Below are 27,577 nucleotides of genomic sequence, written 5' to 3' on the forward strand. Positions count from 1 at the left end.
TTTATTAACTTAGTTTAGACTAGAAATTTTTGATTTGATTCGTATGGGTATTCTTTCATTTTTCTGACTAAGTACTCTTCTAGTCGTTGGTCTGCTACGTCTTTCATATTTTCTGCCTGCTTTCCAATCGGGCATTTCTTCTGCTTCCCATATTCCATTATGTTGTAATGCTTGTTAAATATTTTTGTTACTCAGTTTTTGATAGCTCATGTAAACGTAAACAACCGTACATTGCCATTCTTATTTTATTGTCTATTGCTAATTCTTCCTCTTTTGCATCCAGGTATCTCTGTTAAGCGTTTTCCATGATTCATAGTCATAATTTTTAACGCCGATATGTTTTCTGGTTTTATGTATTCACTAGTTTAGTGCCAAAAGTATTCTCCTCTAGACCCATTCCCTCCACAGTATTTTTCTTTATGCAACATTCGTCTGCTACTTCTTTTTTTCTTTGTACCATTTTGATGTTTACTCGATATCCATCTTTCACTTTTTCTACTTGTTATTTTCCTGTCCTAGCACCTTTAGCGGAATTCAAAATGAATTATTATTTATCCACGTCATGTTACTTTGCTCCTGTGGTTTTCTCATATTGTTCCTCTGCTCTGAACTTATACTTGTTTTTGTTCTTAGTTATGAAGCAATAACTTTACTGCATAGAAATTTTGTATAAATAAAACACTAAGATGGGTTTAAACCTTTATTTAATCCTTTATATATGGTGCATTATGCACAGAGAAAAAATAACCTAGAGAAATAAATATTTATATCACAGCGTTACAACCACAAAAATTTACAATTTGTGTAGGACAAAGTCTTAGATAAACAAATCACATTTATGATTCAAGTTCTTTACCTAAACAAAGAATTCTACCAATAAAACAAGAAAAACAACCGAAATTCACTTCACTACTTGAAACAAGTAAGACATTTTACTGGTAATATACTGTGTCGTAGTAAAACTGCTTTAAATATTACATGTCAATCTATAAAAATAAAAACTGGAAACGTGCAGCACATTATGCACTTGAGAGAAATACTGATAAATATCTAAAACCTATATACCACCTTCTGGTCCACTCAAACTTCAATAACCTGCAACAAAAAAAAGAAGCATTAAAGTGAGCTGTCGGAACACCAAGAATTGTTTTATTATCACATGATTTTGACCCCACAACTCTGACAGGTAACACAATCGGCTACAATAAATTGTTGTTCACTCACTCGTGATGTAAGTTATTTACTGTCTATCCGAAGTCAATTGAAAATTGAAATTTTACGAGGTTCAAATATATTGTTTAACACAGCGATTCTCAATCTTTTTGAGTCATGTACCACCAAATACTTTTTATTATTTTTGGTACCACCTAACTGAAATACCTATTTAGCTAGGTGATCTAATTAACTATAATAGTCGTGCTTATTTTGGCTGTTTTGCATTGTGTGTACCACCTCAAATAATGAAATGTACCACCAGTGGTACATGTACCACAGATTGAGAACCGCTGGTTTAACAGATCTGTTTCACTGCACGAAGCACTGTACACAACGTAACCAAGCTATGCAAGATATCGTATTCTCGCTGCACGAATCGAGGTGCAACGGTAATATGAGGATATCTGGTAGTAGCTTGGTTACATTGCATACAGCGCTTCATGCAGAAAACAAATCTGTTAAATAATATCGTCCTATTAGAGGTAAAACTCACTAACTACACTTTTCAGAAAGTGGAGAAAAATCGATTTAAAGGTACAAATTGTTTTTGAAGTTATACTTTTTTAGGCGCGATTTCATCGAAGGTGAAATTTTATTAATCTGCGCGCATGCGCACACCGACAGTATGGTATTATCGGGGGCTCTGATTGGGTGTTGAAATGATCTGTCAATAATTGTTCAATATGGAGGTTTATCGGTAAACAAAAATATTGTATATATTAGTTTTTATTGTTGAGGACAGAAATAAAATCAAATTTATAATTATAGTGACTTTTTAAATAGTTTTGAACAGCCGCAGGTACGTAATTCTAAATGTTTCAGTTGTATTCCAATAAAAAATTATCTTCACACCTATCTATTTGGAAAATAGTAAAAAAAATAATGTAGTTACCTATTAGTAGGCACTGCTTTAATTTACATAATCTGATTACGAACAAACTTTCTACAAATCTTCATCGATCGTTTTCTTACTCTTGTTCTACTTTCTTACTTTTGTTGTATTTTAATTTGAGAAAAATCAAACTAATAATTTGATTAAATTCATAATATAAATAAACAAAATGTCAAAAGTTTATGGTGTAAAAGTTTAGTCTGTGTATATTCCCACATGACATATACGCGAATGTGGTGCAGTGGGAAATCGCTTCGACTTTCGTACGGCGCGATAGACGTGAAGTGGGTTCAAGCCCCAAGCAAATTGTTATTTTTTTTATAGATTTTATGATTGTAAGAACAGTACAACCTGCCATATCCGGACCCGTCATATTCGGACCTCCCCATATCCGGACGGTTCTGCGCCGTCCGGATCTACCGAAAAAGGCAGTCCTGCTGTTGGACAACGCACTAAAAGAAGAACTAAAAGATGGCGAAATAATGTATTATAGAATTTATAAAAACGTGTCTATTGACGAAAGTTATCGACGGCGTTGATTACTGGAATGTGTGAAGGAGAAAACGTTTCAGAGACTACAAGAGAAGTAGTGGTCTTGATATCCGGATTTTTCATATCCGGATCGGTCTGTCGCCACATTGATCCGGATATGGCAGGTTTTACTGTATATTACATAAATTTTTTTAGAAAATACGTATTTCAATTAAAATTTTTGTCAACAATTATTGTTCAGAAATCATTTGTGGCATTTTTCAATTTGTTTGTGTGTGTTTTATTCTTTTTATTTTTTTAATTTTTGGTATTGTTTTAATAAAAATTTTTGGAAAGTAGTAGAGAAACTGTTTATATTGATTTCGGTGGAATAATATAATAGAAGTATAACGTATTACGTGCGTACAAAGTACACATTCTTTTTTAAATTCACCTGACTTGAATATTGGAATTTTGTTAATGCAACTTTTAAGAATAAATAAAAACAGATATTTTAAGCCATATTTCGTCACAGGAACTATCACAGGATATCCTATTACAGGTAAAACTCACTAACTACAAAGTGTAGTTTATGAGTTTTTCATGAACACAATTATCGGATATTAATAAGTTAATGAATTTGTCTCCATCAAATTTCGCTGACTTACAACAAACAAACTATCAAAACTAACAGTCTATTTTTTAAAAAAGGAACAATAAGTTTCGTTCTTCGAAAATAAATGTAATTCTTTCGGCATTTATGACAGCCACAAGAGTCGCCTGCTTAATTGCAAAAAAGATTATGTTACCCTTTATACAGTAGGAAAAATGAAAGAATACCCATGAACGAACATATAAAACACGCTGTATTTCCTGTCACCGTGTCACACAAAAAATTGGCCAGCGCAAGTACATGTAATAATTATTATTACATGTACTTGCGCTGGGAAATTTTCTTTGTGACACAGTGACAGGAAAATACAGCGTGTTTTACATGTTTATTCATGGGTATTCTTTCATTTTTTCGACTGTATAAGCTATCATGGTTACAAAGAAATGTAATGTCATATTTCTTGAATCAATCGTTGAACAGATAATGCACACAAATATAATGTAGTTTCAACAATACCATCTAACACACAAGCCGCCTGCATTAAACGTATTGTTTTAAAGATCACTAAGTACCGATTCGGCATTCCAGATTGTAAGGAAAAATTCACTAAGTGCAATAAACAAGTTTTAATTAGTTTTGCCCTGAAACCGAAATTCACAATAATGCACTTAGTGAATTGTATCATAAATTATCTCAGGCAATTAGAAGCGTTAGAGCTCCAGGTGACTTCTCCAGAGCTGGGCAGTAGAGCATTGAGTTCAAATTGATGAAAATGACAAATTCTCAAAAAAGTGCACCAAGTTTTAACTCTAATAGGATATATTTGAACCTCCTCATAAAATTTTGATGTTCAATTGGCTTTGGACAAACATTACAATAAATGCCTTTGGTAATGTCTATTACAGTTGCAGACAAAACGCCAGGAAGAAATAATCCAAAATCATGTTCCATGGAATCGTTCGTTAAAATTGTGTATTCTTTCAGTACATTATACTATTATATAAATAATTAGTGCAAAGTTTTGTAGGGAAACTTGAGGATGGGATCCAGACAGTTAATGTGTGGACACCGAAGGCATATTTCCCAAATTAATATCCCTTCCATAAGCACTCATGCTTAACCGTCAGTCTCAGCTAAGGCATGCCAAAATGGAAGGAATTATAACCAAAGTGTAGGTTATATCGTCCCCTGCCATTTCCAACTATCGAATGTGAAAAGTGGTACTTTTCAGGGGAGCAAAATAACTCTTTTTTAGAGACTCCTAAATCAGCGCATTGACAAATGGGAAAATTTTATATTTTTTGAATGTAATGTTTAATCCTTGTTAGATTGATGACAAATTTGAACTGCTTATTTTTTTCTTTCCAAAAAATCACATTCGTTACTTTGCCTTTTGTATTAATCAAAGATTTGTTTCGGTCCAATGATTCAAAGTAGCAAATGTATAATAGCGAATAACTGTATAATCAAATAATGAAAATCCGTTAAAATCAAATCATAAACTGCCTCAAGAATTTCTTGGAAGCGATACTGAAACAAAATTCGCACTAATTGTAAACACGTGCATTCTATTCTTCTCAGCAATTTAGCATTTTCGACAGATTACAGATTATAATTGAATAACTGTTGAATAAATTAGAACACAAACTAACGAATGTGACACATTCGATATTTAGCATTGTACAAATATACCTTTAGTTAAATTTATACAAAACAAAATATCGAATATAACCATTTGTCAAGTTTGCAGTCAACCAAATGAAAAAATGTTCATATTCAATGGTTTAAACAGCATATTTCCCGCGCTCCTAATCAAGCTACAAGAACGACAATTTGCCACAAGATGTATCACATATAATGCGAGGGCAAGGTATGGAATCTGAAAAACCCGATTTTTCACATTTGATAATTGGAAATGGTAAGGACGATATGAAGTATTTTAAAATTTCCCAAGTTTACAAAATTATACTTGGAAAATTATGCGCCATTCTAAAATTCAATAAGCGATACAAAATAAAGAAGGCTAGTTTGTTTAATTTCTGAAGATTGTTGTACAATCATTACTTGCATAATCGCTTAAATTATTCAGTAACTTTATTAGGATTAATTGATGGATTCGACCGTTACTTGATGGAAGTTCATTTTATCTCACAATAAAACACTGAAAAACGTTTGTTTTTTATACTTCCACAAAATTTATTACAACTATGTTATTACTACAGCTGTTTCGGCAAAGTGCCTTTCTCAAGTGATATATTTTACAATGGGTTTGCCTTTTTAAGTCTTTAATTGAAGAAGTTGAGGAGTGGGGAGCTGTTTGTCTCGAGTTGGTCATTTAGAATTATATCTGTATTTTTCAATTTATTAATTTCCATTGATTCTAAAAGTGATAGCTTAAGGCCTTTATTTTGAATATGTAGAATTTGAAACTCTTCATTGAAAGAATGATTATATTAGGATTATTTTTTCACAGTGGATTCAATTATTGCAATAATTGAATCGGTTGTTTCAGAAACCAGACATGTCAAAGAAAATCAATTTTCGTTTTTTTGCAATTTTTCTACCCTTAGATAGAATCACATGTTTCAAGAAACACCCCGACCGGATTTAACATTCTAGATCTAAATGAATCTAAAGAGTGGAGAAATTTTTTCAGTATCAAGAAAGCAATCCCCAAGATGTTTTTGTCCTTTTCCACTACTTTTTTGGACATGTAGGGTTTCTGAAACAATTGATTCAATTTTTTTTGACAAGCCAGAGCTGGCTCGTGACCTTGAGCAAAAATACACTGCGAGAAATACACAATACGAGAAGGTCAACCGCCAGTTCTCACTTGTCAGATTGTACTATGCAATAAAAACTAGAAAAACTGATAGTGATTTTAATAATATACTGTTAATAAATTTTGAACATATTTAACAATTAAAATACAACTATGTATATCCTTGTTTACATGCCTTGCATCACTTATTGAAATTTAGTTCAGATATCAATAATTTGATCTACTTACTATTGCCATTATTGAATCCATTTGAGTATCCTGTTGATCCGTTTGAGTAATTATTTGAGTTATTACCAAATTTCCTATAACCTCCGCCGCCGCTGCCGCCTCCTTGGTTGTTAAACCTTTTATTGAAACCTCCTCCATTTCCCCAACGTGAATTACCTTTGCCATAGCTGTTTGTTTTTCCAGCAATTTCAGTCAATTTTGGATTTATTGCCTAAAAAAACATAAAATTGGCTATAATTCTCAAAGCAAAAACCAAAAAAATTATTGATAGCAAAAGTTTCTTTTATTGATAATCCCCATGGCAGCGTCATACACCAAGAAGGGATCAACATTTGTAATGCTTAACAAGTTGGCTGCCATAAGGCACAAATGTGTCTCATGATGTTGATAAAAGCCGTGTGAAACATCGTAGTTGTCTCAAAAGCATGGAAACGAGACTTGTGGCTGTACGAATCCACTTTTTTAACATTACAGCAACCAATGTGTTAAACCAGTCCTGTACAAAGGGAACATCATAAACTAGGTCATAAAAATTTTGGAGTTTTTAATACCCTCCCTCCCTTCCGTCGTAAAGCGTCGTTTACAGTTGACCCCCCCTCATACCGACGTCACAATTTCAACTCATGACCCCCCTTTTTAGTAATTTTTTTAATTCCATATTATTTCTGGATTTTTTAAAGTTAGCTCTCACAAGTTTATTTACGCATGTATCCAAATCAGTATTATGTAGCTCATTAATATCCTTGTACTTTTTTCTCTCAATTCACTGTACAACTAATTAGCTTTATAGGACAAAATCAACACTTTTATCTAGTTCCTACTTTCTTAACTGCATCATATAAATCTTGATACTTATCTTGTTTTGATTTAAATTCCATTTCTTTTATTAAGTATAAATACAATGTACTAACTAAATAGAATAGAATATTTTATTTCTATTCGTTTTTGTAGAATTGTTTCACACAGAGTATTTAGTAAATAAATGAACATTTTAATATTTATGGCTTCCAGACGTTGTTCTGTATAGAAGCGTTTGTTTAAAGACATAGAACAATGTTTTGTTTGTGATTCTGTACAAAACTGCTGGCAGTATTATCAAGGCTGCGAGTTCTAAAAACGAAATGAAAAGTATGGGATAAAAGTAATATATATACTAATTCTTTGTAATTCTAAAATAGAGTATTTTTTTGAACATCAAACGACCTCGGATGTACACTCATGGCCCCCTCCCCTCTGTTGTATACTGTCATAATAAGCAAAGTCCCCCTCCCATTTTTTCAACGATGTAGTTTATGGATGTTCCCATAGAGATTGTTGCTGCCTGAAAATTGTGCTATCAAGCATTTCCAAATAAGGAATAGATAAAGTTGGGATTATTTAAAACAAATGTAGGGAAACTTGAGGATGGGATCCAGACAGTTAATGTGTGGACACCGAAGGCATATTTCCCAAATTAATATCCCTTCCATCAGCACTCATGCTTACCCGTCAGTCTCAGGTAAGGCATGCCAAAATGGAAGGAATTATACCAAAATAAAATTATAGGGCAGTCAATGAGGGTATTTTTCTCGAATTCCATCCTACGATTTACTTGTAAGTAGGGAATAGCTCGAGAAACAAAGTCTACCCTATGACGATGTGCGCTTATATCTTGGGGGTGGTTCCCGCCCCTTCTCGGGGGGTGAAAAATGTTTTGGTTAAAGGCTAGAGAACCTAATTTTAAGCAAAAACTGTTCTATAATTATTTTTTAAAAACTGAGTTTTTCGTTGTTGAAAATTGGCCATTCTCATTGAAAAATGACACCTTTTAGGGCGGATTTTTGCGAATAGCTTAAAAACTATGCATCTAACAAAAAAACTATATAAAATATTTCTGTATGTTATAAAAAACAATGAGATTCGTTCCTTCATAAATCTTCTAGTTAAAATACAAATAGGGACGTAGGTAAGAAGAGTTTGTTTTTTTGCTGCATGCTCAAATCAGTGTAGTCAACTTGAAATAACAGAAACTGTCAATTTTAGGTGTATAATGATACTAATAACTTTTGTAGTGCTTGAAAAGGAAAAGACCTTTAAAATGAGCAATACTAAATGTCGATTACATTCAAATTAAGTGAGATATTCCGCAAAATAGTTAGTTGATGACTATGTATTTAAAGAAGAAATGAGAAGTATATTTAACCCCTCATCCTTCAAAATTTAAATACATCGTTTTCCTTCTATAATGCTTTTTACTATAGTGTTATTTCTATGTTCAAAAAGTTGGACTGGACTAAAATGAATTGTTTTTGAAAAAAAAATGTCAAATTATAGAGTGCATTTTTAAATTTTCTTAAAAATCTTCCTCCATGTAACTCAAAAAAGATAAGAGATACGAGAAAAGATACTATACAAAAATGTAGTGTCCGATAAAAATTTCCTTGTTATTTTTCATTACTGTATCTCAGATCATTTTCAAGTTACATGGAGAAAAAGGAAGATTTTTAAGAAAATTTAAAAATGTGCTCTATATTTATCTTTTTTTTTCAAAAACCATTCATTTTAAACGTGTCCAACTTTTTGAACTTAGAAATAACACTATAATAAAAGATATTGTGGAAGAAAAATAATGCATTTACATTGTGGTGGATGGGGGTTAAAATTACTTCTCATTTTTTCTTAAAATACATTAGTTATCAATGTTGTTTGCAGCATATCTCACTTAATTTTAATGTAATGGACCTCTAATATTAAAGGTCTTTTCAAGCACTACAAAAAGTATTAGTAGCATTATACACCTAAAATCAACTGTTTCTGTTATTTCAAGTTGAATACACTAATTTGAGAATGTACCAAAAAACAAACTATTTTCACCTACCATATCTTTTTTTGTATTATAACTAGAAGATTTACGAAGGCAAGTGTCTCTTTGTTTTTTTATAACTAACAAAAATGTTTCAATAGTTTTTTTTAATTAGATGCATAGTTTTTAAGGTATGTATTCGCAAAAAGCCGTTCGAAAAAGTATGTTTCAATGAAAATAGCCAATTTTCAACCACGAATATCTTAAAAATATCGAGTTTTCAAAAAAGAAATTAAAGAACAGTTTTTGCTTAGAATTAGGTTCTCTAGAGAATTCCGTTGTTATTTTAACCAAAAAATAACAACAAAAATAAGAACGGGTGGGAACCTCCCTCAAGATAAAAGCACACATCGGCATAGGGTAGACTTTGAATTGAGAGATAAGTAGAGGCTATTGCCAAAATTTCATTAAAATCCATGCAGTAGGATAGAATTCGGAGGTAATATCCTATTTTTGCTCCCATTGACTGGCGTATTAATAGGAAAAAAAAATTTACCTGGTTAGTCTCATTGAGAACGGAGATCAGATCTCTAGCTTGCTTATAGTTGGAAGGTGTGAAAAATGCATAGGACGTACCGGCACTGTCAGAACGACCAGTTCTACCGATTCTGTGAATGTAATCTTCTGAGGAGTGAGGATAATCGTAATTTACAACATATTTTATACCCTCAACATCTAAATAAGAAAGGACATATTAGAAATCAGTCAAATACTAGCCAACCTGAAGAATTTTTATTCAAACAAAATTCAATTATTATTTCGTTGAAGTATTTTTTTATAGATTGTTAGGTTTCTTCAGATTGACTAATTATATTGTAGCCTATGTAACATGATTAAGAATTTCTTTTTGATAGTCAAATCCAAATTTATTTATTTAATTTTACTAAAAAAATTGCTGTCAAATTTCGAAGTAATTCTTATTCATACCTAATAAAAATCAAAACTAGATGTTACACACAATTTCAATAAAAATTTTTCTAAAAAAAATCAAGAATTGAAAAACAATCACTTGTTTTACTATAAATAGTAGTGCGAACTGCTAGTTTTCGAGATGTCCATGAATTTGAGTGTTTCGTCTTATAGATCCAACACGATTTCAAATTCGAACATGTATATGTTTTCTTAAAGTATTCTATTAATTAAAAAATAAAAGAAAACATAACTAAAAACATACTAACCAGTTTCAAAGGAAATTCCATGAGTTGTGATCTGAGTGAATAAACGATTTAAAGGAATAGTAGCAAAAATATTATCCTGCTTGCTTCAGTTGACCTCCTGCTACCTTACGGCAATTTTGTGGTCTACTCAAACATCGCAGTAAATTGACCAATGGGAAGACATAAAAATGACATATGTTTTTGTATTGAAGTGCACAAAAATCCCACGTCGTAGAAACCTAGGTTTTCTTGAGCAAAACAAAAAGGTTGTGGGGGGGTGGGAAAGGTTAAAAGGATATGATCACCAGAAGCGAAATCTATCAAATGTTTTTAAAAATTGTTAAGTGACATTTGGAATAACTAACTTAAATGAGTATGTAAAGGTTTATAGAAATGTGGATGATATACGAAAAGACAAAAAAAACGTTAATGCATGCAAAAAAAAAATTGTATAAAAATTTTGAACTAGTTGAAAATATAGAAAATTTAGATAATCTAGTAAGGAAATAGCATATAATGAACAAAATTGTCCCAATTCTTTAAAACATCAGAAAGATCTAATCAAAAATAGTTTTTTGAACATTTTAGGGACATTGTAACAGTGGTTTTTACTCATTCTAATAGGATTTTGTAAATCAACACTTCTTGGTGATCAGTTTTGGTGTTAAAACAAGTGCCATATTAATATACTAAAATCTTCCAAAGGTCTTCATTAATATTTTCCGAGCTGAACCGTCCTGAGTTAGGGCGAGACAGCCTGTAAAGAGGCACCCGCATGAAAACAGAATTGCACTGCTAATTTCACTGTACGCAAAAAAGGTTACAACAAGATCATCGTGCACGTGCCTCTGAAAAAGAAAAAAGGGCGCCCAGACTGATCAGTAACAATTATACAAAAATTACACAATTTTACCAACATATAACACTGGCAAATAAATCCCACACGTAGTGTAGAATTGCTAAAATTACATTTCAATACAAGTAAGCCAGTAAATTGGCTTTTATGACAAAACATACTAAATCTCCCCCCAATAATTTTTAAATTTAAGAACAAAAATCCCCCAACCAATTATTTACTTATTAAATTCAATAAAATACGTAAACCAGTCTGAAATCCCCAAATCGTACTGCTACTATACCAAATTTAACTTTCAATACTTTTTTTATCACAAATGAACATGGTATAATTCCCAACAAACCGATTTTGTAACTAATCCCCACTGTTCAGGGGGGAAACTCACCTAACCCCCTGGCAGCTACGTCAGTAGCTACCAAAATACTAGATTTTCCAGTTCTAAATTCCCTCAGGACATAGTCACGTTCCTGCTGGCTCTTATCTCCGTGCATGGACAATGCTGACCAACCAATGCTTCTTATTGATCTCGTTATTCCTTCAACTTTCTTTTTGGTCTCTACGAAAATGATAATTTTCGAGCCAGTGTCAGCATTGGTGTTGATCTCTTGCAAGAGACTTCCCAACCTGGAAAGAATCAAAAACTTAACATTTGGTAACAAACATAAAAGTGGCGAAACTTTTTTTCAAATAGTCAGGTCTTCTTAGAGGTAGGGGGTGCGAAAAGAATAATCATTGATTATTTCATTTATGCATCTCATCATGTGAATAAAAATTTGCTTTTGTTTAAGTTGGTTGTAGTAAGTCCCATAAGAATTTTGAAAAATTGTCTCTGGAAGGTTGTGAAAAAGTTCAGAAAATTGATGGTTAGATACCTAAACCTCATAAGTCAAATTTAAAACTTTTCAGGAGAGCCAACAAACTTCGCTGCTTAGTACATGTTTTTTCTTTCTCAGTATTTATGTAATTATTACCTACTGACATGTCAAAGCATTCTTTTCAACAGAAAAGAAAGAGAAAAAAAAATCATGTATTAAGAAGCGAAGTTTTTTCAATCTCCTGAAAAGTTGTAATTTAACTGTATTTTATTGAAAAAAAATATTCTTATCATAAATTTAGCTTATAAAAATTGAAAAAATGGTTATGCATGAGGTCTGTAGACGCAGTAGAAGCAAGAGTTGTAGCTAATGAAAAGTAGTTCTTCGTCAAATTCCAAATCGAATATTTCAATGTGAAATAACTCAAAAACAGAGCACTTTTCGGGGAAAATTCATGTCATCTTTTTTAAAGTGTTTAAAGAAAGGTTTATTTGTTTTTTAAAAAACTTCCAACATTAAAAGTAAGTGAGTTACGCTAAAAATATTGTTGGTCCCATTTATTTTTTTGGTAAAAAAATCGCGAAAATTACCCCCTAATTAGCATCACAAATAAATTTTATCATTGCCATTTGACAAGTTACTTTGCTTATGTATTATAAATATGTATGTAAATAAAATATGTATATAAATAAAAACAATTATTTATATGATCTGTAAGTTTCATCGGTTCAAAGTGCTTATTTTTGAAAAAGCTGTAGTTACAATGGCTTGAACGAGTAACTAATCACGTCACAAGTTTAGGCAAATTTTAAACAGCCAAGCATAACCAATGTTTGTCTAACAAGAAAACAAAAAATCAAAAATATTCAGAAAAGCAAAACATACATTTTATTACACGTTGAGATTTTTGGTATTAATAATTTTTAAGTTATTTTTTCAAAATTAAAAAAAAATATATTATTTTAAACCCAATTTTTTTTCAAAAATGAGCACTTTGAACCAATGAAACATAGATAATATAAAAATATAAAGAATACATAAGTAAAGTAACTTGTGAAGCGGTAACAATTAGTTGTATTTGGTAAGCTAATTAGAAGAGGGTGATTTTTGTGATTTTTTACCAAAAAATAAAAAGGACCAACAATATTTTGAGCGTAACTCACTTTTAATGTTAAAGTTTTTTTAACACTTAAAAAAGTTGTAATGAATTTTCCCTGCAAAGTGCTCTGTTTTTGGGTTATTTCAAATTGAAATATTCGATTTGGAATTTGACGAAGAAGAACCTACTTTTCATTAGCTACAATTCTGTGCTTCTACTGGGTCTACAGACCTCATGCATAAACCATTTTATTCAATTTTTTATAAGCTATATTTTTGCTAAGAATATTTTTTTCACTAAAATACTTTTGAGTTATCTGTGAGAAACCGTCCAAAATCATGTTTTTTTTTGTTAAAAATGAATGCATTCACTCACACATAACTAAAAGTATTACCTTAGTGAAAAAAACTCTATAAACAAAAGTTACTTAGAATTAGTCACTTTATCCAATTTCTTGACTTATTTTGAATGTATATTTTTTCACCCCAAGAAAATATTTTTCATCACGTATTTCCCAATTTTGGTAAAATGGAGGGAATGTAGAATTGTAAACTTTTTCTTATATAATAAAAGACAATTTCAACTACCTATTCCCAAATTTTCATCCTTCCTTTATTTTTTTGGAGGTTTTCGTAAAATTTTGTGTTAGCTGATCGGGCTAATCTGGGGTAGTAGGCTTAATGAAAACATGTATTAAAAACAAACTAGTCCACAGTTCCATTTTCTATCAGGAGTTATTTTTTCCAGTGATTCGACATAATAATTCAAATAAACAATTATTTGTAAAAATAACTATGAATTTTGCTTGAGGAAAATCAGAAATTTTGTAATTTAAATAAAATTATTGAATTCAGTTTTTATATTACATAGTTTTAATCATTTTTTGTGATATAACGAAAATAAATGATCGACTAAATTTGTTCCTGTATTTTTCACAACTTTTCAAATCAAACTTTTAATAATTATAACATTTTAAAGACTTTAAAGACATTTTTGCAAACATCTAAGGTCAATTACTACAAAAAACTGAAGTGAGTATAAAAAAAGAAATAAAAATAACAGAATTTAACTTACTTCCTTTCCTTTTCATGCTCCTGGCAGACATCAACGAACTGTACAATATTATTATTTGCAGATAAGTTCTTTGAACCTATGTTGATGTAAACTGGGTTCTTCATGAAATCGGAGGCCAATTTCCTAACCTCTTTGGGCCATGTAGCAGACCACATAAGTGTTTGTCTGTCGGGTCTGACTTGACTGAGGATCTTGCGAATTTGAGGTTCGAATCCCATATCTAACATTCTGTCAGCTTCGTCAAGGACCAAATATGTACATCTCTCTAGGTTAGTAGATCCCTTTTCGAGAAAATCTATGAGACGACCGGGTGTGGCGATACAGATCTCAATACCCCTTTGTAGGTCACGAGCTTGGGGTCCTTTGGGAGCACCTCCGAATATACAAGAGTTACGGATGTTCGTAGACCGGCCAAAATCATTGGAAACCTCTTGAATCTGTTGAGCCAGTTCTCTAGTAGGAGCAAGTACCAAAACAATTGGTCCTTCCCCTTTATTTAGAGGTGGTTGGTTGTTGATATGAATTGCAGCAGGTAGGATATAAGCTAGAGTTTTTCCAGATCCTGTTTGTGCTATACCAACCATATCATGACCACTCATTGCAATTGGCCAGCCTTGTGCTTGAATTGGTGTCGGAGCTTCATACCCCTTATTGCAAACTTCCGTCAAGATGTAATCAGGGAAATTTGCTTCGTCGAAGTTCTGAATGGGGTTAGGTGCTTCCCCTTCGACTGTAATTTCTTTTGCTTTGCGAAACTGCTCAACCTCAAAGGGAGTACGGCTTGCCACAGAAGGATGGGGCACGTAGAAGTGTTTCTCTACTGGACGTAACTTTTTGTTAGCCCATTCGACCTGTCTCAACCCCCCGTTGCCACCATATCCTTGATTGTTCCTGTTGAAATTATTTTGATACCCTCCCCCATTGCGATTATTGTAACTGTTATCCCCGAAAGAATTATTAAATCTGCCGTTATTAAATCCACCTCCAGTCTTATTATAGCCACCGCCATTTCTGTTGTTGTAACCTCCTCCTCCTCCACTGTTTCCTCCACTTTTGAAATTGGAGAAACCATTGGAACGAGCCTGGTAACCATCATCACCGTTTTGTGGATAAGTCCTGAAAAAAAAGATAGCAATAAGACACCTTACAGTTTTATAAAAGTTTAATAGAGAAATAAAAAATGCAGAATAAATACTAACTTCAAACAATTCAAGAACAAGAATTTACAGTCCAACCTGAGCCAAAGAAAAAAAATGCAAATAATCAATATGCAAGGATTCTGTAAGATTTTAATTTTAATATAGTATGCAGTATGCATAATGATTTGAATTCTTTTATTAAAAATGCCTTTTGCTTAGCACAAATTATAGAAAAATGATACAAGGGTTCGAAAAGAAGCAGTTTTAAATTGTTAATTCAGCTTTTTAGGCAAATTTCAAATACAGTGGAACCCCGAAAATCCGAATTAATTGGGGAGACAGCCTGTTCGGATTCCGAAAAGTTCTGATTATCTGAAAGTTAGCCTAACTAGTAATTCAAAGCTTTCATTGTCATTGATTTTGAGTAGCAAAATGTTCTCGCAAGAGTGGACAATATTTTTGGACTCGAGTTGACTACGAGAGAACCGAAGCAAGTAAGTACTACATATTATTACAGAAAGTATGTATTTCTTTTTTAACCCTCGTAAAGCAGTGCTTAGATTCTTACGTAAACAACGGTGCGGGGTGCATGTGCACCCCATCCGTATATCCATTTTTTATGTGAAATTCTGGGAAATTGATTTGAAAGATAATTATGTCTTGTTTATTATACTATGAAACATAATTTTACAAAGTACCTACTCATTTCTTCTCAAAAAAAGTTATTATCGTTGCAAGACAAACCCATGAAATTTTTCCCAGAGTGAGCAACACACAGTTTTTATACGCAATACAGTTATGCAAAGACTTTCGGTCTTTTTTCTATGACATAAGCAACACTGACCTTGCCCCGTAGCTCTTAGCTCCAGGTGGAACGTCAGAAACGTCCAATTCAGGATATTATGAAATTTTCATCATTTGCACCCTACAGTCATTTTTCCAAAAAAGCATGTAAATGCAAAGAGTTTTAAATGCAGTGATGGGTGGAATGCGTTTAGAAGTGAATTTAATGCGAATAAAAAAAAATGGACAAAAATCAAAAAAAATTTTTAAAAAAGATAGGTGAGAAAAACGAGGTTTGGGGTGCACCTGCAACCCGCACCGCCTTACGAAGGTTAAGAAAAGTTAAATGTCAAAGTCCTATTAATCCTACATTGTTCAATTGTCTGGTTTTACTCTGTATAATAAACATGTTTTTAAGTTTTCTCTTGAATTTTTAAATTTTCTTCACTTTCCGTTGGTTCAGATTTGCCGAACGTTCGGATTAGCGGGGTTCTACTCATATTTGTTACCAAAACTCAAAATATCAAAATGCGATGTTAATTAGGCTGTAATAATGGAAATTCCCTAGGGCCCAATCAATAGAAGTAATCTATAAGAATCATAAGAAATGGCAAAAATTGCGCAATGTTTACTTATGCAACAGCCTTACAGAAATATACTTCATTTGATGCAAAATTTAAAAATTGCATACGAATTCTGCACTTCTCATTTAAAACGCATTTCGAACTGAAATTTTAAATTGCCAATAGCTTTAAACATTGTTTCTGATAGGGTTCATTCTCCACAAAAAGTGATAAAACATTTTATCATAATATATACATTCAGTAAAATTCAGCTTGTTCATGCTTCTTAGAGGTTTGGTGGCATTTTCATCGCATACTGTACATTTCAAATTATCTCTTTCACATTAATAATTAGAACAATACAGAATATGAATGGATTGTATGAATTTAAAGTTACTCTGTGCAATGGGCGCGGGTAGTGGCTATGCACATATTGTTCTTTAAACAAGTACATTTAAACATGTACAAGATCCCATGTCCTATCTCCCTAATTCAGAAATTGTCTCGAATTCATTCTTTATAAGACCAATCTATAAATCTGAATTGATCCAAACGATCAATAGTATCAAAAGCAAATCATCTTGTAGTACTGATGGACTATCCATAAAAATCTTCTCAAATCTCACAGATAATGTGTTAGAACTCCTCGTGTCACTAATTAATGATTCCTTTGAAAACGGTAAATTTCCAGAGTGCCTAAAGACAGCCATTATTATTCCTCTTCATAAAGGTGGCGAAAAATCTAATGCCTGCAACTATAGACCTATTGCCCTACTACCGGTACTCTCCAAAATTATTGAGAGGCTCATAAAAACCCGACATGTCCTTTCTCTTTGATAACAATATTTTATCACAAAATCAGTTCGGCTTCTTAACTAATAAATGTACAACTGATGCCATGTTTTCTGTACTTCACGAGGTTTACCAAGCACTAAACAATAATCTTTATACTGCCACTGTTTTCTGTGACTATTCCAAAGCTTTTGATTGTGTAAATCACAACATTTTGATTAAAAAACTTAATTACTATGGAATTCGAGGTATTTCTTTGAATTGGTTTAAATCTTACTTAGATAATAGGAAACAATTGGTTAGAGCAAATGATACTGACTCTAGTCTCAAAAACATTAGATGTGGAGTACCACAAGGTTCAGTATTGGGTCCTCTACTTTTCCTGATCTTTATAAATGACATCACTAATTTAAAAATCGATGGAAAAATTTTTCTTTTTGCTGATGATACCAGTATCACTTGGAGCAACTCAACTATTGCAACTCTTCATGCAACTATAACTTCTGATCTTCTTACGATAAAAACCTGGTCTGACTCTAATTTACTCTCCTTTAACGTGGATAAAACGGTAGCATTATCATATAAAGGTGCTCTTCAACCCCTGCTTGTGAATAGCAGCCAGATCTCTACCGTTGATTCTGTAAAATTTCTTGGTATTCTTTTAGACAGCAACCTCAAATGGTCCCTTCATATCGATTTGTTAAGTAAGAAACTCGCCTCGGCCTGCTATGCCATAAGATCTATTTCGAAGGAACTCAATTTAGCATCTTCTAAAATTACATATTTTTCTTTATTCGAGTCTCATCTTCGATATGGTCTTCCTTTTTGGGGGTCTAGTACAGCTGCCCAATTTGATGTTATTTTCAAATTACAAAAAAGAGCAATAAGATATCTGTTTGGCCTCAGAAGAACAACCCATTGCAGAAGTTACTTTAAAGATCACGAAATTTTAACCCTTCCATCTTTGTATATTTTAGAAACTGTTTGCTTAATTCGTAAACACATGCATGTCTTTCCAGCAAGGCCTCATCATGACTACTCCACCAGAAATTCAACTTTTGATGTCTATTTACCGATCCCGTCTTCTGAGTTAGTAAAGAAATCTATACTATATTCCGCAAAAAAACTATACAACCATCTCCCTTTACAACTTAAATCTGCAACATCCTTTCTCAAGTTCCGTAAAATGACAAAAGCTCATTTATCTAAAAGACCATATTATTCAGTAGAAGAGTTTATTAATGACTAACTAAGAAATCACAGTAATGTACAAGTAACTAAAGTGTATTTATCTATATTTGGGTGTCACATACAGCAGCTTAAACTTATTAGTTCCTTTGTTTGTGTTTTATTATATTATGTTGTAGGTTCAATTTTGCAATTTATAGTAATTTTGCAATATATTGGTTTTTGTTTTTTTACTTCACTTTTTTTTTTAACTTGTTTATATATTTTTTTTTATTGACGATTTATTTAATTTTATAAAATTGTATTTGTTATTGTTATTGTTATGTATATCTTTTTCGTGAATCTATGTTAAGCTTTGTCCATAAAATTGTATAATTTTCAGTGACAATAAAGCATATTTCTATTCTATTCTATTCTAAATTCGGTAGATTATCTAGCACAAAGTTTATGCACCTTTAATTAGACAAGTTCATTAAAGGGCCTGGCAAATTATTGTGCAAATTAAATTGAAAGTGTAGAGACATTCATACAAAAATCTCCAGGGTTAAATACATCAAATAAATTTGAACAGATGGCAAAATGGCTGCGAATGAGACTTTTCTGTGTGAAGTTCACCACAAGATCTTAAGGTGATACAGTAGAGATCAACAGGTAGCCAAAACGCGTTCCAAGATTGCGGCTATAATTTTGAATATTTTTGAGATATTTGGCACACGTATTTGTAATATAATAAGGAATGGCGGTACAGAGCCCAATTTGAAAAATATATTAATATGTGGAAATTACTCTGTAATTAAATACAATATTAAAAAAACCAGCCTGTACCGCCATTAAGAAGAACAAAAAAAATACACTTTCTTCAAATAAACTTTTTTATCTGATGCCTAGATTTTGTGTCATTTTGGAACTACTAACGAAATAAAAAATTTTAGTAGTTCCAAAATGACGCAAAATCTAGACATCGGATAAAAAAGTTTATTTGAAGAAAGTGTATCTTTTGTTCGTCTTAATGGCGGTACAGGCCCCCTTTTTTTAATATTGTATTTAATTACAGAGTAATTTCCACATATTACTATATTTTTCAAATTGGGCTCTGTACCGCCATTCTTTATTATATTACGAATACGTGTGCCAAATATCTCAAAAAAATATTTAAAATTACAGCCGCAATCTTGGAACGCATTTTCGCTACCTGTTGATCGCTACTGTTTCCTCTTAGTTGGATTCATAGTTTGACAGACGGTAGATTTAGATGCACTAGAGACGGGACTGTAATCGATTAGTCAATTTATAAATCAACATAGTAGAATTTTGCACAGGAGTAGAAACAGTGGCTAGAGTTGGTGACCATGAATGAGTGACAATAATTAACATTCAACATAACCTATACATTATACAGATCATAAACAAAGTGGGTTTATTTATATTATTGTTTATTACACATTACAAATAAGTAACAATATTCAAGTATGTTGATAAAGGACTTTACAGAATGAAGGGCGGGCCAGACAGGTCACTGTGGTTGACAGCACAAAATAGTTTAGATTTTTTTAATGAAAGCTTTAGTAAATTTGTGAGCCTGTATACCATTAATAAATAAAATAAAATTATTCTCTTTTGATTGTCCAGATGCAAGTAACCCACTGTAAAATGGGTGATCGACATGAGCTAGAGCTAGAATATGGTGGTTTTAAAAAACTACAGTTCTACTCGCGGATGGTTGGTGCTGATCGACTAGCAAGCCTGATCCTGATGGTGGAGAAATTCAAGCTCTATAACACCATAATTTTGGCAGATACAAATCTTCAATTACGAATTAGGCATTCCAATGAAACCTCAAACATGGCCGGGTGTGGGCAAAATCTAACCTTACATCTACATTAATTCATAAAGAAAATCCTGTTTGGTTTTTTTTTTGTTAATTGTGTACGGAAATCTGCGAAATTGTGATAACAAATTAAATATGAAGTGGTTTATCGCCTACGGAACTGAATTATCCCATATTAGTTACCAGTTTGCGTCATTAACTACTATGGGATAATTCAGTTCTGTAGGCGATAAACTAGTTTATATTTATTTGCTATTCTTTTTCTCATGATCATCTTTCAGTGCATCAGTTTTTCGATTTCTTTCTAAGGCATTAAATTTTAAATTGTATGTGATGAAAAAAACGTAAGTCTCTGATTACAGACATTTACAACATTTATTCTACACTCACCGGCAGAGAAAACGGGCACCCCAAAAAATGGGTAATTTTTAATGTCTTGTATTTCCTAAACCTGATGTCCGATTTAAGTAATTTTTTTAAATGTTATAGCCTTATTCTTTATCAATATCGCTGTAATATTGTTGCTAGACAGGTACATTGTCATTGTATACAGGGTGTACGAATCAAACTGTGTTTTTTTCTCAAACTTTGGAACACCCTGTGGAATGTTCTAGCTTTTATAAAATACTAAAATTAAAACCCAACTGTAGCCACAGATTTTATTAACATTCTGTTTTTTTTATTCATTCGCTTATGTTGAATAATAAAAAAGTTAGGCACTTTAACTACCCCTGTTTTTCGTCAATACAGGGTGTTTTTCAATAAGTACGGCAAACTTTAAGGGGTAATTCTGCATTATAAAATAATGACAGTTTGCTTTATAAACTTATGCCCGCAAATACTTCGTTTCTGAGATAGGGGGTGTTGAAATTGTTCTTACAAACTGACGATTTATTTATTGCTTAAAACGGTTTGTGATATGCAAATTAAATTTAGTATATTTTAAGAGCTAGTTATTGTGCATTTTTTGGCATACAATTGAGAATTTTATATTCACCATTGGCGTGCATACGGGATATATCTAAAATATTTATACCTGTATGCACGCCAATGGTGAATATAAAATTCTTAATTGTATGCCAAAAAATGCGCAATAACTACCTCTTAAAATCTACTAAATTTCATTTGCATATCACAAAACGTTTTAGAGAAATAAATAAATCGTCAGTTTGTAAGAACAATTTCAACGCCCCCCATCTCGGAAACGAAGCATTTGCGGGCATACGTTTATAAAGCAAACTGTCATTATTTTATCATGCAGAATTACCCCTTAAAGTTTGCCATACTTATTTAAAAACACCCTGTATTAACCGAAAAACAGGGGTAGTTGCTAAAGTGCTTAACTTTTTTATTATCCAAGATAAGCGAATGAATCAAGAAACAGAATGTTAAGAAAACCTGAGGCTATAGTTTGGTTATAATTTCAGTATTTTATAAAAGCTAGAACATTCCACAGGGTGTTCCATAGTTTGAGAAAAAACAGTTCGATTCGTACACCCTGTATACAATGACAATGTACCTGTCTAGCAACAATATTATTACAGCGATATTGATAAAGAATAAGGCTATAACATATTAAAAAAATTACTTAAATCGGACATCAGGTTTAGGAAATACAAGACATTAAAAATGACCCATTTTTTGGGGTGCCCGTTTTCTCTGCTGGTGAGTGTAGTTATTCTAGTTGTGGATAGATGGCACCATAATAAAAAAATATTTTTTTTAATTAGATAATAATATTACAAATATAATGGGTATAATTTATACGACTATACAAATCAAAGAAAATACCATTTTATAAATGCAAGAAACACATTTGATTTGTTTTTATTCCAAATTGAAAATAAAATGTGACAACTGTCAGATTTAACTAAAATGTCATGTTAGAATAAATGTTGTTCTGAAGCTATTTTCTTGTGGCATTTTTATAATCAAGTATATTCAAATGGGAAATAAGCCACAATTTTACCTAAAAATGATTTTAAACGTTTCGACGCCCAAGTCGGGTGTCGTTGTCAAAATACAAAATAATACTAAATAAATAAAAATGTTGTTGCTTAGTAAAAAATTCTTCTAATAATTTATTTAATCTGACTCATTTATATCGGCAATTCAGACACGTATTGTTCATTTTAACCTTCGGAGTACAAAGACTGGGTCAAGCGTGACCCGAAATTCACTTATTTCTTAATATTTTATGAAATAATTTTTTTACAAATCCGATTGATCGTAAGTTCTCCTTATTTGTTTCAGTCTATTTTTTCGTATATAATTCGTGAACATGCAAATTACAGTTTTTCCTCTACGTAACATCTATGATGCAGGGTCAGTCCTGACCCGGTCTTCGGATTTCGAAAAATATTTTTAATATGTTTGTTGGTACACGTAAATCGCAGCCGTCTCTGTTTACGGGTATACGTATTCAAATATATGGCCGGAGCGAATTTACCTATGCCGGTTTTCTGTAAGGTATTAAAATCTGGCCGCCGGAGCGAACTAGTATATACCCATGGGAAACCATCTTAAAAAATTTAAATACAATAAATTAGGATTATAATGGTTATGTTTGTTTGTTTTTTGTTGAATTAAAGGTACTGTTTATTAATACTGACTATTTAAAACATCCTTATAAATAAAATGAGAATGGGTCACGCTTGACCCATCTTCGTAATCTAAGTAAGTCAAATAATCTCCGTACTCCGAAGGTTAAAGTAGACGACTTTAAAATGATATTGCCAATATTGATGAGTTGCGTTCCTGGGACGACTTTACTAAAAGATAGTTCATTCGATTACATGAAATCAATCCCAACTCAAGAATATCCGCCACAAAAAAATCATAGCATTTAATCTGTCTTTAAAAAGACAACCAAATGCAACGGTGGCACTGAAATTCTCGCGTTAGAGATTCCATAGTAAATCACGAGGGAAAACCAGGAAAAACCTCGTGATACTATCCCGACATCGTAAGTATTTGGGTTTACATTTAGTTTACTCTCAAAACTAATACCAAATTCTGACTTGATATTTTAAATTTTAAATAATACTAAAATACTAAATATGTACTAACTCGATATGTTACTGATTTACTAATTGTGGTATTTTCTTTCTTTTGACTTCCTCCTTTAATATGGGTAACCACATCCTACTGCATTCTACCAAGGAATTTGCGACACAATTGGTTTCATTTAGCATAATTAGAGCCGCTTCTTTGATTTTTCTCTTTTTACTATCTGCTTCTTTTAGGACTATACTTGAATCTCTCCACTGAACTCTATGTTCATTATCCCATGCGTGTTGACATATTTTAGATCTATCAAATTCTCTATTTTTTATATAAGACTGATGTTCATTTACTCTAACGTCTATTGGTCTTGACGTTTCACCTATATAAAATTGTTCGCATTCACAAGGTATTTTATAAATACAATTCTTTGTTCTTTCTTGTTCACTGTTAGGTTTAGTTTTAGATAGAATAGATCTCAAAGTGTTTGTTGTTTTGAATGTTGTTGATATGTTGAATTTATTTCCTATTGTTTTAAGTTTCTCGGATAGTCCTTTTATATATGGTATTGATATTTTCCTCGTATTATTTCTTGTGAATGTTGTAGGATCCCGTTCTAAGTTGTTCTGTTCCATTCGATCCAATCTTGACAATTCCTTATTTATAAACGATATGGGATAATCATTTTTTAATAAAACAGATGTTAACAATTGTTTTTCTTCTAAAAATGAATTTTCGTTAGAACAAGTAATTTTGGCTCTATCATATAAGGATTTAATGATTCCCTTTTTAACGTTGATGTTATGATTTGATTTGTAATTGAGATATCTGTTGGTGTGTGTTGGTTTTCTATACACTTGAGTCTCATATCCAGTATCCTTCTTTGACAATAAAGTTTACAATGGAAAAGGAATACAATAACACCCTACCTTTCCTCGATGTTTTGGTCTCAAAGAAGGATACTGGATATGAGACTCAAGTGTATAGAAAACCAACACACACAAACAGATATCTCAATTACAAATCAAATCATAACATCAACGTTAAAAAGGGAATCATTAAATCCTTATATGATAGAGCCAAAATTACTTGTTCTAACGAAAATTCATTTTTAGAAGAAAAACAATTGTTAACATCTGTTTTATTAAAAAATGATTATCCCATATCGTTTATAAATAAGGAATTGTCAAGATTGGATCGAATTGAACAGAACAACTTAGAACGGGATCCTACAACATTCACAAGAAATAATACGAGGAAAATATCAATACCATATATAAAAGGACTATCCGAGAAACTTAAAACAATAGGAAATAAATTCAACATATCAACAACATTCAAAACAACAAACACTTTGAGATCTATTCTATCTAAAACTAAACCTAACAGTGAACAAGAAAGAACAAAGAATTGTATTTATAAAATACCTTGTGAATGCGAACAATTTTATATAGGTGAAACGTCAAGACCAATAGACGTTAGAGTAAATGAACATCAGTCTTATATAAAAAATAGAGAATTTGATAGATCTAAAATATGTCAACACGCATGGGATAATGAACATAGAGTTCAGTGGAGAGATTCAAGTATAGTCCTAAAAGAAGCAGATAGTAAAAAGAGAAAAATCAAAGAAGCGGCTCTAATTATGCTAAATGAAACCAATTGTGTCACAAATTCCTCGGTAGAATGCAGTAGGATGTGGTTACCCATATTAAAGGAGGAAGTCAAAAGAAAGAAAATACCACAATTAGTAAATCAGTAACATATCGAGTTAGTACATATTTAGTATTTTAGTATTATTTAAAATTTAAAATATCAAGTCAGAATTTGGTATTAGTTTTGAGAGTAAACTAAATGTAAACCCAAATACTTACGATGTCGGGATAGTATCACGAGGTTTTTCCTGGTTTTCCCTCGTGATTTACTATGGAATCTCTAACGCGAGAATTTCAGTGCCACCGTTGCATTTGGTTGTCTTTTTAAAGACAGATTAAATGCTATGATTTTTTTGTGGCGGATATTCTTGAGTTGGGATTGATTTCATGTAATCGAATGAACTATCTTTTAGTAAAGTCGTCCCAGGAACGCAACTCATCAATATTGGCAATATCATTTTAAAGTCGTCTACTTTAAAATGAATAATACGTGTCTGAATTGCCGATATAAATGAGTCAGATTAAATAAATTATTAGAAGAATTTTTTACTAAGCAACAACATTTTTATTTATTTAGTATTATTTTGTATTTTGACAACGACACCCGACTTGGGCGTCGAAACGTTAATAAAATCATTTTTAGGTAAAATTGTGGCTTATTTCCCATTTGAATATACTTGGTTAGAATAAATGTCATAAATGTGTATTATCAGGGACTTACCCTTTTTCCTATCATTTGTTAGGCACTGAAAAATGTTCATGAAAAGGACAATATCACAATTTCGGTGCACAATTAACAATAAAAAACAAAACCAAACAGGATATTCTTTACAAAAACTGATGTAAACCCTATATTAAATTTTTGCACACTGCCGGCCATATTATGTCAGGTGATTTGGAATGGTCAATTCCGGAGCCTGTTCTCATGCTTGTTTTAACCTTATTATGCTCTTTCCTGTAGGAAGCTCGTAATTACTACATTTTTTGTGAAGTTTTAAAAGTTTGTGATTCCATGTTTTTAGTTGCAATGTAGTTTTAATTTTTCATGTATAGGCTATAGGCTTCGTATGGCTGTTAGTGCTTCTCTGGAGTTCCCCTTCTATTAAGACTTTCCTGAACTTTGTTCCTGGTATGTCATAAGCCTTTTCCTAATCCATAAATGCAAAATATGCTGTATTTTTCTTCTACAACCATATCAATGATCTGATTTATTGCAAATATAATGGTCATGTTTTTATAATAAAATATTTATTGTACAGTTGAGTCCGGGAATCTTTACCTGTGCGTCATCATTTAAAGCATATTAAATAAGTCGGAAATTGAAATTTACTAAAGGCAACAGCAAGTCACTGTCACTTGCCGTTGCGTTTAGTAAATTTAAATTTCCGACTTATTATCGACGTATTTCATATGCTTTAAATGATGACGCACGGGTAAAGATTCGCGGACTCAACTGTAATAAGTGTGGTAATGATTTCGGCAGTCACGGAGTCACGACATGAGTGTTCTTTGTTCATCAGCATAGAACGTGATCAATAAAATATGGAGTCTAATGAAGCTTGAAAGCATTTTTGGAAATTACATCATACAGGAAGAATATTACTTCAAGTTAATGATTTCAATCTAGGTAATTATTAAAAAAAAACAGTAAAGAGTAAAATACTATTAATTATGTACGACGTGACGTGCCATTCTTTGTTCTATCTGCAATACAACACGTGATCAATAAAATATGGAATCTATGAAGATGCAAAATTAAGATATGAAATTTTGCTGAAGATTCGACGATTTCAATCAATTTAACGACAAAATAAAGTACGTTAACGTAAATTAGTCTCATACACAAGAAAAATTTCCTAGATCATCCAAAATGGCCGGCGAATATCATGGACATGGGACAATAAAATGAAGGCACAAGCAAAATCATACGAAACAAACTAAGTATTTATAAATAACAAAAAAAACAGTATAAACATGTAATACATAAATCAAATTGTAAAAAACATGAACCGTGCAGGACAAAATCTTGAACGAATATCGATAGCCATTAAAATAAATTCATCATGTCTAATTTTAACCAATGCGCAACGGTTCCACGTATTGATTTGCTGAATATGTACTTCAGAACTGCATAGCAACAAGATATTATGCAGTTAGGTAGGAATATTAAAAAAACACCCCATATCAAATAATTTATAACGTTTACAACGGTTTAATTATAAGAATTTAATACAATTACTTCGACAAAAAAGCATTACTATTAAATATATCAAAAATGATGTAATTATGCATCTATTGAACCAATACTTACATTTTTAGTTTTCTTTTAGCTCTGAAGCGTTGAACACGAATTTAAAATATCACTACTTTAATTAATCGAGCAAAAATTACAAGCAGAAAAATTGTAATTTGACACAACCGTTCCCTTTGAAGGTTCACAGCAAAAGAGACCGAAAACGAAGCAGGCAGGAAATAGAACAACGATTTTCTAGAAGTCGCTACGTCACTTCCTCCAAGTTCGTCACTAATCGAAATTTTCATTACATATCGCTATCTTTATCTTATACAATGAAAATAAAGAT

The 27,577-nt window shown here is 31.9% G+C and overlaps 1 protein-coding gene across 1 annotated transcript; it reads right to left on the bottom strand.

Annotated features, from left to right (window-relative positions):
- Positions 1 to 687: 687 nt before the first annotated feature.
- Positions 688 to 27,505, bottom strand: LOC126892858 (ATP-dependent RNA helicase p62-like). The gene is made up of 6 exons (XM_050662666.1): positions 27,307 to 27,505; positions 14,045 to 15,160; positions 11,442 to 11,680; positions 9,540 to 9,718; positions 6,202 to 6,412; positions 688 to 1,095 (listed from the first exon to the last, which is right to left on the bottom strand). Coding segments are annotated over exons 1-6 (1,755 nt in total). The 5' UTR covers positions 27,309 to 27,505; the 3' UTR covers positions 688 to 1,087.
- Between the last annotated feature and the right edge of the window lie 72 nt (positions 27,506 to 27,577).

This window comes from Diabrotica virgifera, chromosome 9 (genome assembly GCF_917563875.1).
Source record: "Diabrotica virgifera virgifera chromosome 9, PGI_DIABVI_V3a".
NCBI lineage: Eukaryota > Metazoa > Arthropoda > Insecta > Coleoptera > Chrysomelidae > Diabrotica > Diabrotica virgifera.